At 25.2% G+C, this 15639-nt stretch overlaps 1 protein-coding gene across 4 annotated transcripts in view; it reads right to left on the minus strand.

Annotated features, from left to right (window-relative positions):
- LOC117168965 (homeodomain-interacting protein kinase 2) overlaps window positions 1-15639 on the minus strand; it is a 124016-nt gene that overhangs the window by 28311 nt on the left and 80066 nt on the right. For 2 of the 4 annotated variants that reach the window (XM_033354972.1, XM_033354971.1), the window contains exons 12-14: window positions 14843-15411; window positions 8107-8196; window positions 3407-3682 (exon numbers count right to left, since the gene is read on the minus strand). In XM_033354972.1, the coding sequence (XP_033210863.1) occupies window positions 3407-3682; window positions 8107-8196; window positions 14843-15411 (935 nt within the window). The remainder of the gene's footprint in view (window positions 1-3406; window positions 3683-8106; window positions 8197-14842; window positions 15412-15639) is intronic. The other 2 variants (XM_033354974.1, XM_033354973.1) reach the window with 1 other exon arrangement.

Here is a 15639-nt window from a genome sequence, read left to right on the forward strand (position 1 = left end):
TATATTTTAAAAAAATTTTTTTAATCTTTGCTAAATTGTTTGAAATCTTTGAAATTTTTCGAAATATTTTATAATCTTAAAAATATTTCAGATTTCACACAGATTATTTCGAAAAAAATGTTATATTTTACAAAGATTTCAAAGATTTTGAAAAATTTCTATGATTTCAAAAGATTTAAAAGAGTTCAAAATATTGCAAAAATTTCCTAAGATTTTACAAATATTTCAAAGAGTCGAACAGATTTCAAAATATTTTAAAAGAAAAATGTTGTAGGATTTCGAAGTTTTCAAAAAATTTGAAAAGATTTAAAATATTTAAAAATATTGCAGAATATTTTAAATATTTCAAAACATTTTAAAGTATTTATTTCGCAAATATTTTGAAGATTTAACGAAAATTTTAAAGATTCTAAAAAATATCAGATGTCAAAATATTTTTGAAAATTTTAAAGATTTAAAAAATATTTTAAAGGTTTCACAAAAAATTTAAAGATTTAACATAGATTTCAAAGATTCCAAACAATTTCAAAATATTTCACGTTTTAGAAGATTTTAAAGATTTCAAACAATCGCGCAAAAGTTTTTAAGATTTAAAAAAATCTCAATAGATTTCATAACACGGTTTTAAAGTTTTCCAAAGAATTCCAAACATTTGAAAAAAATATAAAAATACTTCTCAGCGACTTCAAACATTTTGAAAGATTTCAAGACTTCTAAAGATTTAAAAAGTTTCAAAATATTGCAAAAGTTTTCAAAAATTTTACAAAGACTTCAAAGAATCCGAAAGATTTTAAAATAATACAAAATATTTTAGAAGATTTTAAAGATTTAAAAAATATTTTAAATATTTCACAAATATGACAAGAAATCTACATATTTCACAATGATTTAAGAAAAATTTGTAGGATTTCAAAGATTTCAAAAAATCTGAAAAGATTTGAAATATTTAATAATATTGCAGAATATTTTAAAGATTTCAAAAACATTTTTAAGTATTTTAAAGATTTCGCAAATTCTAAAAAGTATTAAAGATTTCAAAATATTACACAACACTTTAGAAGATTTTAAAGATTTCAAACAATCGTGCAAAGATTTTTAAAAATTTTCTAAATCTCAATAGATTAATAGCGGTTTTAAAGATTTCCAAAGAATTCCAAACATTTGAAAAGAATAAAATAAAAATACTTCACAACGATTTCAAACATTTTGAAAGATTTCAAAAGATTTCAAATTAATGCAGAAGATTTCAAAGATTTTACAAAGACTTGAAAGATTTCTAAATATTTTAAAGCATTTTAAAGTTTTTTAGAAGATTTTGTAAAAATTTCAAAGATTTCACAATAATTTCAACAACAAAAATCTTAATATTTCACAATGATTTTGAAAGATTTTTGAAATTTTTGTGACATCTTCAAAAATTTTTACGAAATATTTGAAATTTTCTAAAATATTTTGAATTATTTCGAAATATTTTTTGAAGCCTTTGTAAAATCTCTGAAATCTTCTGCAATATTTTAACTCTTTAGAAATTATTTTTAAAAAAATTTAATATTTGAATTCGTAGTAAAATATTTATATATTTTTTTGCAACTTTTGTGAAATCTTTAAAAATTTGGTGAAATCTTTCAAATATTTGCGAAAATCTTTGAGATCTTCTACAATATTTTTAATTATTTCAAAATCTTTTATATTTTTTGAAGTTTTTGTAAAATCTTTGAAATCTTTTGCAATATTTCAAAAAAAATGTAATCTTTAAAAATGTTTAAAAATTATTGTAATATATTTTTCGAAATGTTTGTGAAATCTTAAAGTTTTTGTGAAATCTTTAAAATGTTTACGAAATCCTTGAAATCTTCTAAAATATTTTCAATTATTTCGAAATATTTTTTGAAGCCTTTGTAAAATCTCTGAAATCTTATGCAACATTTCAACGCTTTGGGAATGATTAAAAAAATTGAAATCTTTAAATTCGCAGTAAAATATTCATATATTTTTTTGAAACTTTTGTGAAATCTTTAAAAATTTGATGAAATCTTTCAAATATTTGCGAAATCTTTCAAATCTTCTACAATATTTTCAATTATTTCAAAATCTTTTATATTCTTTGAAGTTTTTGTAAAATCTTTGAAATCTTTTGCAATATTTCAAAAAAATTTAATCTTTAAAAATGTTTAAAAATCATTGTAAAATATTTTTCGAAAATTTTGTGAAATCTTAAAGTTTTTGTGAAATCTTTTAAATATTCTACAATATTTTGAATTATTTTAAAATCTTTTGTATTCTCTAAAGTTTTAATAAAATCTTTGAAATCTTTTGAAAAATTTCAAACAAATTTTAAATCTTTAAAAACATTATTATATCATTGTAAAATATTTTTGGAAATTTTTGTGAAATCTTTACAAAATTTAAGAAATCTTTGAAAGCTTCGAAAATATTTTGAATTATTCCGAAATATTTTTTGAAGTCTGAATTCTTAGTAAAATATTTTGTTTTTTTTTAAACTTTTGTGAAATCTTTAGAAATTTGGTGAATTCTTTCAAATATTTGCGAAATCATTTAATTTTTTACAATATTTTGGATTATTTCAAAGTCTTTTGTATTCTTGGAAGTTTTTGTAAAATCTTTGAAATCTTCTGCAGTATTTCAAAAACTTTTTAAATCTTTAGAAATATTTTGAAATCATTGTAAAATATTTTTAGAAATTTTTGTGAAATCTTTACAATAATTGCAAAATCTTTCAAATCTTCTGAAATATTTTGAATTATATTGAAATCTTTTGTATTCTTTTTAAATTTTGATATTTTTAAAATCTTTTGGAATCTTTGAAATCTTCTGAAATAATTTGAAATTTTCTTGAAATCTTGAAATTTCGCAAAATTTTTGTGCAGTATTTTGATATTTTTTCAAATCTTTGGAAAACATTAAAACCGCTATAAAATCTATTGACATTTTTTTTTAATCTTAAAAATCTTTGCACGATTATATATAAATAAATCTTTAAAAGCTTCGAAAATGTTGTTAAACGCTAGACATTTATTGAAATTATTTTTAAAAATTTGCGAAATTGTTTAAAATTTCCTCAAACGGTACACTGGTGCGAATTCGCACTCGAAGTTTTTTCATTGTGTTTGTATTTACGTAAACACAGCTGCAGCAGATTATTCCCACATATATTAAATATAATACATGTTAATCATGTGTGAAATATGCTAGTTGATCATTATATATTCAATATATTAAATAATTAGTAGTAACATTGCAAACAAACCAATTCGCACTAGTGTACCATTTCCGTATGCTCGGTCGAAGTGTACCTTTTGAGGGTTAGATTTTCTAGAAATATTTTCAAATTGCGCCGCAATCCTGATTATAAGTGAAAAAACGAAAAAATAAAATAAAAATGTACCTAATGTGGTGTTGTGGTTGAGGCTCATGTTTGATGTGCTGTGTTGACTGCTGATGATGATGCTGAGGCAAGTGCTGATACAAGTGAGCATTGGCTCGACCTGGACTATTTTCTCCATCACTGTCTCTCACTGTGACACAACTGATGACATTTTTACGCTGCGCTCGTTGCGACGACGAAGAGTGCGAATTGCTGTGGCCGCTGATATGCAAATGACTCGTCGAATGAATCGGCTGAGTGCTGCTCTGTTGTACAATTCTTGGTGTCGACTGTGTACTGTAAATTGAGAAGAAGCAAAAAAAAATGACAACTTTTCAAAAAACAAAACATGCCCCCGACACGGAGAAACCTTTCACCGAAAAACAGAAAACATTGAAAACTCTCGAATGCGACAGAGTTCGACAATCATTGATCAGTCAGCAAAAGAAAAATATTGATTACAACATCTCGCAAAACTCGTCACGCAAAAATCACTTGACAAGACTCTGAAATAAAAAGCAAAATCGGCATGGAACTCTGTCGCATGCAAATGGATGAGGCAATGCTTGAAACAGAAAGTTATTGAGTTGTTGTTAGTCGATTAGGTGGATAATAAATCGCGCGCCAAGCTCCACAACCAGATACCTAATCAAAGCTGCGTTTCACATTAATAAGTTTTTGTATCCTGAAAATTGTATCCAGTGAGTAAAAAAAAAGGTCTGCTCATTGTCAGAAAAAAGGATGATCAGCGGTATTGGCATAGATGAGAGGGAATTTGTTACTTGCGAGTGGAGAGGACTAGTGCCCCCTTTTGATAGCCGTTTGCCCTCATTGTTCTAACTCCACAAAGGAAAAACTAAAATTAAACTGACAAATTTAATTTTCAAGCAAGATTGATTTTCTGCACAAAAAAATACAATTTTTCAACAAAATATGTGAATTTTAACGAAATAGTTGAATTTTTAATCAAAGGAGACAAATTTGCAACCAAATAGTAAACTTTTGAACCAGAAAAAAAAACAAAATTTTTGGAACAAAACGGAATAGTTACATTTTTAGAAGAAAAAATTATATTTCATCTTAAATTGCCAACCAAAACTTTAAATAATTAAGTTCTCAGTTAAGAAAATCAATGTTCAGTCAAAAAATGAATCTTCAGCTAAAATATGAATTTTTTTATTAAAATTATGTAATATTCAACTGGAATAGTATTTTCAGTTTGAGAGAAAAATTATTTTCAACCAAAGAAAGAGACAAATTTTCAATAAAATGGCTCATTTTTCAACTAAAGAAATTAATTTCTGATTAAAATTATGAATTTTCAACGAATGAGGAATGATGAATATTTAATTGGAATACTTGAATTTTTAGACAAAAAGAAGAATTTTTAAATAAGCAAAACATTTCAATATACTTCTAAATATTTTTAAATATTTTAAAGATTTGACAAAAATTTTTAAATTTTCAAAAATGTCAAAATATTTCAAAACTATTTCAAAAGATTTGAAAAAATTGGAAAATATTGCGTAATATTTCCAAAGATTTTACAAATACTTCAAAGAATCCAAGATTTCAATATAATTCAAAATATTTTGTTAAATTTCCAAGATTTCCAAGATTTCAAAAATATTTTTAAACGCATAGTTAAATTTTTCGGTAAAAAATTCTTTTTAATCCAACGGAAAAACAAGTTTTCATTCAAATATCTTATTTTTCACCTAAAAAGATAAAATTTTAAACAAGAAGATTAATTTCTTCTCAAAATATTCATCTACATAAAAATACGGAATATTCCATTAAAATAAGTACAATTTTCAGTTTAAAAAAAAATTACTTTTAACAAAAATAACTAATTTTTAACTAAAAAAAAAACGAACTTTAAAAAAAAAGTGACATTTTCCACTATATAATAGTTATATTATAATAATTATATAATAGTTACAATTTCAGTTTAAAACACACAATAATTTGTAACCAAAAATAAAACAAATTTTCGGCAAAAAAATCCTTTCTATAAAATTAAAAAAAAATTAACTTTTAAATAAAATGATGAATTTTTAACCAAAAAAATTAATTTCCAGCAAAAGAGTTTGACTTCTAACCAAGTAATTTTATTTCCAACCTATAAGATGAATTCATATCTAAAATTCTAGAAAAAAAACACACACACATTTTTAACAAAAGATGTAGATTTCAACGAAATAATTGAATTTTTAATTAAAAAGGAAAAATTTTGATTCCAATTTTAGAATTTTTAAAAAGAAAAGATCCATTTTAAACCAAACTTATGAGTTTTCAAATAACATAATGAATCTTCAACTGGAAAACTTGAATTTTCAACCGAAAAATAATTTTTTAACCATAATGATTAATTTTCTATAATAAAAGGTGAATTTCATTACCAAGATTTCAAACAGTTTAAATCTATTAAAATATTAAAGAAAAGTTTAAAGATTTTTAACTATTTCAATCGATTTCGTAGAGGTTTCAAAGATTTCCAACAATTTCAAAATTTAAAAAAATGTCAAAATATTTTAAAATATTTTACAAAGATTTGAGATTTTACAAAATTTTCAATAGCTTTCACATACGTTTTAAAGATTTCAAAAAATTTCATAAAGATATTAAAAGATTTGAAAGATTTCAAATAAATTCGAAAGGATTTTAAAATATTTTTCCAAAATATCAATAGATTTCACAAAAATTTCACAAACCTCAAAGATTTCAGAAGATTTCGCAAATATTTGGAAGATTTTACAAAGATTTCAAAATATTTCAGAAAATATCAAAGATTTCAAACGATTTTGAGTATTAAAAAAAATTCAATTCCCGAAGACTTAAAAAATTAAAAAAGAGGTAAAATTAATTTTTTACAGAAAAAGGTGGAATGTTTCACAAAGCACATAAATTTTCAAACAACTAGTTTAATTTCTAAGTAAATAAAAAAGAAAGTAGATCATAAATTATAATTTAATTAAATTAAACTGAGATAATCTTCAAAATCTTTGACTGCATATAAATTAGAAATCACTTTTCTAAATTGAACAAAATTATGAAAATACTGAAAACTTGAATTTTGAAATTTCCCAGTCTTTTTAGAAGATTTCTCAAATAATTAGAAGATTTTAAACAGTATAAGATTTGTCAAAATATTTCAAAAATTTCAACAAAAATTTAATATTTCATTAAATATCACAAAGGTTTCGACAATTTCCAGAAATGTCAAAATTTTGTAAGCAAATTTAAAAGATTTCAAAAAATTTCGATAGATTTCAATAAGATTTCAATGATTTCCGAAAATTAAAAAGATTTTTAAAAAATTGAAGATTTCGGAAGATTTTAAAGTATTGCAAAATAATTCAAAAAGTTTTCGCAAATATTTTAAATATTTCATTATATTTCAGAAAATTTCAAACAAATTTAAAAGATTTCAAAAATATTCAAAACATTTTAGAATATTTCAAAGATTTCCCAAATATTTTAAAGCTTTCACAAAGATTTTCAAATATTTCAGAAAATTTCAGATTGTAAGCATTTTTAAAAAATTTCAATAGATTTCACAAAGTTTTCGAAGATTTCCAGATTTCCAAAAATTTCCAAAAATTTTTAGAAGATTACAAAAATTTCGCAAACCTTTTACATCTTTCGCAAAGAACAAAATTCACAACAATTTTCAAATAACTAGTTTCATTTCTAATTAAATAGAAAAAACGTAAATCACAAATTACAATTTAATTAAATTAAACTGAGATAATATAAAAAATATGCGACTGTATATTATAAATATGAAAACGCTTCTCTAAATTGAACAAAATTATGAAAATCCTGAAAACTTGAATTTTGAAAATTCCCTGTCTTTTTAGAAGATTTTTCAAATAATTTGAAGATTTCACAATATTTCAGAAAAATTCCAAAAAATTTCCAAAGATTTTAGGTATTACATTTTTTTTCAGATTTCAGAACAATTTAGAAAATTTCTAGAATTAAAAAAATGTCAAAACATTTTAAAGATTTCACAAAGATTTCAAAATATTTTAAAAGATTTCAAAAATTTCGCAAAAATTTGAAATATTTCACAAAGATTTCCACATATTTCAAATAATTTCAGATTTTAAACAAATTAACAAAGATTCTAATTACTTTACAAAAATTTCAATTAATTCCCCAAAGGTTTCGATAATTTTAAAAAATTCAAAAAAACTTCGCAACAATTCTTAAAAACTACCAAAATTTCAATAGATTTTACTGAGGTTTCAACAATTTCAAAATATTGAAAAGATTAAGAAAGAAATAAACATTAATTTTATAGAAAAAAAGGTGAATTTTTCACAAAAGTACATACATTTTTAAGCAAATACTTTAATTTCTGAATAAATAACAAAAAATCATAAATTACAATTTAATTAGATTAAACAGAGATAATCTAAAAAAAATCTTCGACCGTTTTATGAAAATAATGAAAACTTGAATTTAGCTACGATCAAAAGTAAATTGCCGGTTTTTTTTAAATTAAATTCCCGGTCTTTCCCGATTCAAAAAAGGTAGACAACGATTAAAAAGGGCATGTATCATAGGCCGTGGAGAGTTATTGGGTTACTGGGAAAACATTGATGTGTGTATGCAAGTGTATGATGAATCCAGAGCCAGATTTGAGCAGACCCACGAGAACAACAATGAACCAAGAAGTGCTTAGTGTGCGTCCGGTTATTGTTTTAATGTACCTTCGAATGACTTCCTCACGGACAGGTCGTCCATCGCCAGAGAGGCGAGGTGCCAAACCTTGACAAGCTCCGCACTGCCGATCTCCGCAGCTGCCAATCACATTTTCAACCTTAATTTACTAGTATATATGTATATATGCATCTATATTTCAAAGCTGACGAACGACGAATCACGATGCACACATCAAAAATATTATTCTCTCATAGGCATTCATTCCAAAATTGCATTCATTGTAAAAATAGTGAGCGATTTTCATTTGGTCGCGGTCTACCTGCTCGTCTTACCCCCACCACTCGACTTCCCCTCACGACGCTCACTGAGTGAGAGCGCTGAGTCGAGCCTTGCCAGCCAGGGGCTCTTTTACTGTCGAATTTTGGTACGAAATTGGCCCTCTAGGAAATTTAAATTTGGAATATCAACTGAATATGTGCACTTTTACCCATAAATGGAATAGTTGAAATTTCAGATAAAAAAAATTAGTTTTCAAGAAAATAATTCATTTTATGACCAAAGAGATTAGTATCCCACTAAAATGATAAACCTTTAACCAAACGAGAATTATTTTTATTTAAAAAAATTAATTTTGAATTTCAAACAAAAACGATTTTACAACAAAAGGCATGAATTATCAACTAAAATGATAAAACAAAAAAATTATTTTTTAACAAATTAGTAAAACTATTAAGTTGTCAAATTCATTAATTTTCAGCTGCCAATTCTTTGAAAGTATAGCATTTTAAGTATTCCTTCAAAATTGTTTAATTTCGCAATACAGTTTAAAATTAATTATTTAACTAATCATTGGTTTTAATGATTTTTTCAACTATTAAATGTTAGTATAATAGGCACAATTTTTTGTATTTATCATCTCCAGTAATTTATCATTAATAATATGATAATAATATGATACTAATTTAAGCCATATTGTTTAAATTTAAATTTATTATTTTTATGTATTTAAAGATTACAAGTTTCTATAATAATAATTAGACTTATTTGGTTTAGCTGAAAGAGAATTTGAATTAGTAGTTACAATTTTTATTTTTTACTGCAAGTTTAATAATAATTGATATTATTATCATTTTCGTTCGTGGCACTTTTCCTGAATATCGATGCGATATTATATTTATAGGTAACTAAATGGTTAATAATTAGTAATATTTCATTAAATAATAAATAAAAATATTTAATTATGCAATAAGCTAAAAAGTTTAAAGACTCCAGTCATTTTTAAAATAAAAATATTGTAATAGATTCTAATTTATAATAGATTAAAACTTGATCCTAGAGAATTTCAAATTTTCTGTTAATTTTTCCGTACAGAGAATAAAATTTTGAAATTGCTTGATTTTGCTGATTGAAAATTAGCGCATTTTTATGTTTGGTAGTTTAATCCTCATTATGACAACGAGCCCCCCCCCCCCCCCCCCCCCCCCCCCCCCCCCCCCCCGCTGGCAAGGCTCGACACAGCGCTCCAGCTCAGTCAGCGACGTGAGGGGAAGTCGAGTGGACGAGCAGGTAGACCGCGATCAAAAGAATACTGCCCAAAATATTCAGGGTCTCTACTCAAATCCTAAAAAAAAAATCCCTGACAATTCCAAGTTTTTCCAGGTATAATTTTTCATAGTACTATTGGGAATAGTTAAACTGCCATACGCCACATGGTGACAAAAAGCCGAACTAGAAAGAGTAAGTTCAATTTTAAATATGATTTTAGTTTGAGCATGAAAGTGTTTTAGCGATTTTTGTGTGGATTTTAAATTATCTATTGGATTGTAAAAATAAACCTTTATCTGAATCAAAGGGCTTTAGATGGAATTTTCATTTTATATAGTGAAAAAACACATTTTTTGACAGAAATATGTTTCTAAAAGAAACAATTATTGTACTATTTATTGTGATTTTCAATAGATTATAAACTTAAATGGACTTATTTTGAAACAAAAATGAACTCAGAGTAAATTTTTATTAATTTATACACTAAAAATTTACTATTTAAAAATCTGATCTAAAAGTTAGGTTGAAATTTGTATTTAAATTCCAATCGTCTATTATTCGCATTCTTTGAATAATCTGGACAAAATTTGTCGCTACATCGATTAATTAAAGTTTATTTAAGCTTACAATGCATGGACTAGTTTTTTTTTGTTCGTTAACATTTTTTTTTTTGACAAAAATATTTTTTTTTCACTTTATAGGGTGGAAATTCTATCTAAAACGATTTGCTTTTGATGTAGATTTATTTTTAGTATTCAATCATTGTTTTTAACTTCAATAGACAATCTTAAAAATACTTTTATGCAAAAATTAAAATACAACTTTAAAATTGTACCTACTCTTTCTAGTTCCAGGTTTCGGCACCAGGTAGCTGCCAGACCACTTCAAATTCCTAATTTTACACATCAAATAATTAATTTTTCAAAAATATAGATAAATTTTTAATCAAATTATTGAATTTCTAACCAAAAAGATTAATATTCCATAAAAAAGACGATTTTTCAACAAAATATATGAAAGCTCATCCGAATAGTTGAATTGTCAACTAATAACAAAAATCAATTTTCATCCAAATAGTTGAATTTGGAACCGAATATAATCAGTTTTCAGCAAAAAATGGAACAGTTAAACTTTCAGTTAACAAATTTTAATTATCACACAAAAAGAAAAACTCAATATATTAAGTTTCAATCAAAAAGATTACTTTTCAGCTAAAATGATGAATATTGAATTGGAATACTTAATATCCCAATAAAAAATATGAATTTTCGAACAAAAAGATTAATTTTCAAACAAGATTAATATTCTAAAAAAAACTATTTTTCAACAAAATACATGAATTTTCAACTAAAAAAGACAAACTTTGAACCAAATAATTGGATTTAAACTGAGGAGATTAATTTTTAATCAAACTAATGAATTTTCAAATAAAATTATGAATCTTCAGCTGAAATAGTAGAATTTTAAACGAAAAAAAAAATTAATTTTTAACTAAAAAGATACATTTTCAACCAAGAATTGATTGGTTACATTTTCAGTTAAAAAATTAAATTTTCCACAAATAAATAAATAAATAAATTTCAAACACAAAGATGAATTTTCAACCGGAGTAGTTAAGAAATTGATATTCGACCATAGAGATGAATTTTCAACTAAAATTGTGACTATTTAAATAGAATAGAAAAATTTTCACTTAAAAAAAATGAAAAAAAAAAATCAACAACATAGTTAAAGTTTCAACTACAATAGTTAAATTTTCAGTGATGAAAATTAATTTGGAAATGTAGAACACATATCAGTAAAAACGGTTTTAAGACTCAAACCGTCTAATGGTTCAGAGTTCTTTTTTTTTAATCTTGCATGGTGTATTTATTAACAACGACAGTATTTATTGAAAAAAATACTCTCGTTTCTCAACCTGCATATAATTTTTTTTTTAATTTTTGCAATAATTCAAGTACTTTCAGTTAAGAAAAATTATTTTTCTACCATAAAAGATGAATTTTCAATCCAAAAGACCGAATTTTCAACAAAACAGTTTAATTTTCGATTAAAAAAGATAATTAACAAAATTGTTAAATTGTCAAAAAAGTACATGCATTTTTACCATATAGTTAAATTTGCAATTTATAAAGAAAAATTTTGTAACAAAAAATGGAATAGCTATATTTTCAGATAAAAAATGTAACGTTAACAATTTTTAATTTCCAATGAAATAGTTAAATTTTCAACAAAACCATTTTAATTTTTAAACAAATATTTTTGTGTTTATCCAAAGTATTGAATTTATGAACCAAAAATATTGTAGTCCATCACAAAAGTTCATTTTCAGCAAATAATTTAATTATAAACGGAAAAGTTAATTTACGACTAAATAGTTTAATTTTTAAACGAATATTTTAATTTTTTATCAAAGTATTTAACTTATAAATAAAAAATATAAATTTATTAACGTCAAAAATATGAGTTTTCATCAAAAAAGTTCATTTTCACCAAATAGTTTAATTTTCTACAAAATTGTTGAATTATTGAGTCATAAAGATGAATTTTTAACAACAAAAAGTTAACTTGCGCCAAAATAGTTGAATTTTCAACTAAAATTAATTATCAAACAAACACATAAAAGGAATTTTTACAAAGTAGTTTAACTTTAAATCAAGTAATTGAATTTTAATTCTAAAAAGATGAATTTTCAACGAAGTAGTTTAACATTCAACCAAAAAGTTGTATTGAAAAAAACAAATTTCGAGCAAAACAGACGACTTTTCAACGAAAAAAGGTTAATTTGCAATTTAAAATATAATTTTTTAATCAAAACAAAAATTAAATAGTTAAATTTTCAGTTAAATATAATTAATTTCGAACCAAAAAAAAGGAAACAATTTCAACAAAATAGTTGAAGTTAAAACCAAAGTGATGAATTTTTTGCTAAAAAGGATACATTTTTAACAAAAAATTTCAATTTTCAACTACAAAAAAGAAATAAATTCACCAGCAAAAATGAAAGAAGTAAATTTTCAACAAAAGAAAAAAATATTTCCACAAAATAGTTTAATTTACAACCAGTGATGAATTTTTAATTAAAATTATTCAACTTTCTTCTGAAGAATATCTTTTTAGTTATAAATTTTGTTTATTTAGTTAAAAATTAAAATTTTTTTATTTAAACCATCCGTTTTGGTTGTAATTTTTTTTTTTTTTTTTGAATTCGTCTTTTTGAAAACTATTTTTTCTGATAATTTCTCTTTGAGATATCAAAGTTCATCTTTTTTATTATTAATATTGCATTTTCTTGGAGAAAATGTAACTGTTTTGTTGAAAACTCAACTATTTCCTAGGAAATGTTACTTTTTCTTTAAAATTCTTTTTTTTTTTTTTGTTTTAAGTCAATTGAAATCTTTTTAAATGAAAATTCAACTGTTTTTTTTTTTTGAAAATTTGTATTTTTGTTTTAAAAATTCACCTATTTTCGTAAAATTTTCATTTTTATTGGACAAAAATTCAACTGCTCTTTTTTTCTAATTGAATATTCTGGCGTTGAAAAGAGAACTAAAATCTTTTCTGGATGAAAATACAACTTGAAATTTTTTTAATTCATCTGTTTTAAGAGAAATTTTGTAATTCTTCGATAAAAATGGAACTTCTCGATTGAAAATTTAACAATTTTGTTAAAAATTCATACTTTGTGGCTGAAAATTTAACCGGTTTTTTGAAAATTTAACTATTTCGCAGAAAAATGAACAAAAATATTTTATGGGTGAAAGTTCAAATAAAAAAAAATGTCGTTTTTTATTAAAAATTCATCTGTTTTCGTACAAGTTTCTTCTTTCTTGGATAAAATTGCAACTATTTGGTAGAGAATTCAACTATTTTATTACATATTCATCCTTTTTGTTTGAAAAAAGTTTCATATTTTTCGTAGAAACTTTTTTATGATTTTAAAATTCATAATTTGATCTTAAAAAGTCAACAGCAATATTTTTTTGATGAAAATTGTATTTAAAACAAATTTTTAATAAAAAGATCTCTCTTCTCAAAGAAATTTAATCTTTTTTGGTTAAAAGTACAACTATTTCGTAGACAATTTAACAATTTTATTGAAAACTCATTCTTTTTGGTTAAAAATTCGTCCTTTTGGTTTGAAAATTCAACTTTTTTGCAGAAAATTACTTCTTGCTTAAAAGATTCAAATTTTGATCGTGAAAAGTCTACTGGATTCTTTTTTAACATGAAATTCAAGTATATTTTTGAATTTCATCTTTTTCAGTAGCAATATGATGGAATCACTTTGTTAAAAAATCATTTTTTAGGATAAAATTGTAATTATTTTGTTAAACAAAATTTTTTAATTTAAAAATGTTGCTACTTGGGTAAAATTAAATTTACATGATTAAAATTTGTATTTTTTTTAAGGACGGCTTTCTTTGCTTGAAAATTTAACTGTTTATTCGAAAAGCCTTTTTCTAGTTTAAACGTAATTTTTTAACTGAAAATGTAACTCTTTCATTTTTTTAAGATTGACATTTTTTCGTTGAAAATTCTACTTTTTTAGCAAAAAAATAATGTTCTAAATTTGAACTACAAATATTTTTTTTATCAAAAATCTTCGGTTTTAAACAATTCTAAATTTAAATTCTTTCAAGTCTTTAAAACTGAATTTTCAAATTATTCAATTTGAAATAATGCACGCTTAAAAATTAAAAATGGAAATTTGTTTAAACAAAATATTGTCGAATTACGCCATATAAACTGAATGTTACCATAATTGAAAAAGATCACATTTTAACCAAGTATTTAAAAAAACGGTTAAACTCCAAGAAATTTGGACAGATATCACTGTCATTTCACGGTAGTTGCAGGAGGGCCTACAATCAGTTCCGTAATTTAAGTACGGCCTCTAACTCAACCATCATATCACTTCACCATTTCAATTACCGTCTAAAAAATATCACAAAAATAATCATAGTTAAGACCATCTGACGAGTGGTTCACGTGACCGTCACTTTTTTTATTTCTCAACTCATTTTCACACACAGCGCCACATCGAGTTGAAAAATTGGGATAATAAATAAGGAGCAGTAAGAAATGTGGGTCTGGTCCTAAATTTTAATAATTATGAAAAGTTCGTAAATAAAAAGTGTCGGTAAGTTTGGAATCGGGTCACGTGACCCACTCAAACGCATGGGCCTTAAAAACAGAAGAAGAACAGAGAGACAAGACAAAGGATTTTTTACTTACCATTTACCAGGAGATTCGTCTTCGCTGTCGCTGATCGTGATGACAGAGACAGCAGGCGAAGGAGTGTCATGAATCGTGATCGTTTGTTGCCTGGCATAGGACACTTGAGGATGTTCCGTAGTGTGAGCACCGATCGTGTGATTGGTCGTCGTGTGATTGCTCGCATGACTACTAGTGTGATTGCTCGTGTGTTTTCCAACGGAATGATGGTGCGATTGCGAGAGTGGCTGCTGTTGCTGCAGCTGCTGTTGTTGCTGCTGCTGTTGCTGCTGTTGTTGCTGCTGCAGATGCTGCTGCTGCCAATGACCATTATTCGTTGGCGAGTGGCGCCTCATGTTACTACTACTGCTGCTGCTGCTCGGAGGAGTGCTCTCCTTCACTCTCTTCTTCACAGGACTCAATTGTTGCGTCTCCTTTTTATGCTCATGTCTGTGCTGCGACTGTTGCGGCACAGCCAGATGATGCTGATGATGCTTCGTCACACTACGCTTACCCCAATTTTGTGACGGATGCTCAACTAACGTACTAGCGTTGTAGACTTCCGTAACGGGGAACACTGGCCGCTGATCCTTCCCCAAAAGACAAGAGATTAGCTTCAATGTAAACTGAGAAAAATTCCCTCAAAAAAGCGGTTTTTTTTCTCTTTTTTTTTAACTGCTTCGTCTGGGAATAGGGAAAGTAGAGTTCTTAAATGCCCAAGAATTTATATTGAGCAAATGCTGTCAAGAATATGCTGAGCGTTTAAGCTCGGACAGAACATTTCTAGAGTGCTTCCGAGAGTTCACAGAATTTATTGT

This window comes from Belonocnema kinseyi, chromosome 3, assembly GCF_010883055.1.
Source record: "Belonocnema kinseyi isolate 2016_QV_RU_SX_M_011 chromosome 3, B_treatae_v1, whole genome shotgun sequence".
NCBI classification, from domain to species: domain Eukaryota; kingdom Metazoa; phylum Arthropoda; class Insecta; order Hymenoptera; family Cynipidae; genus Belonocnema; species Belonocnema kinseyi.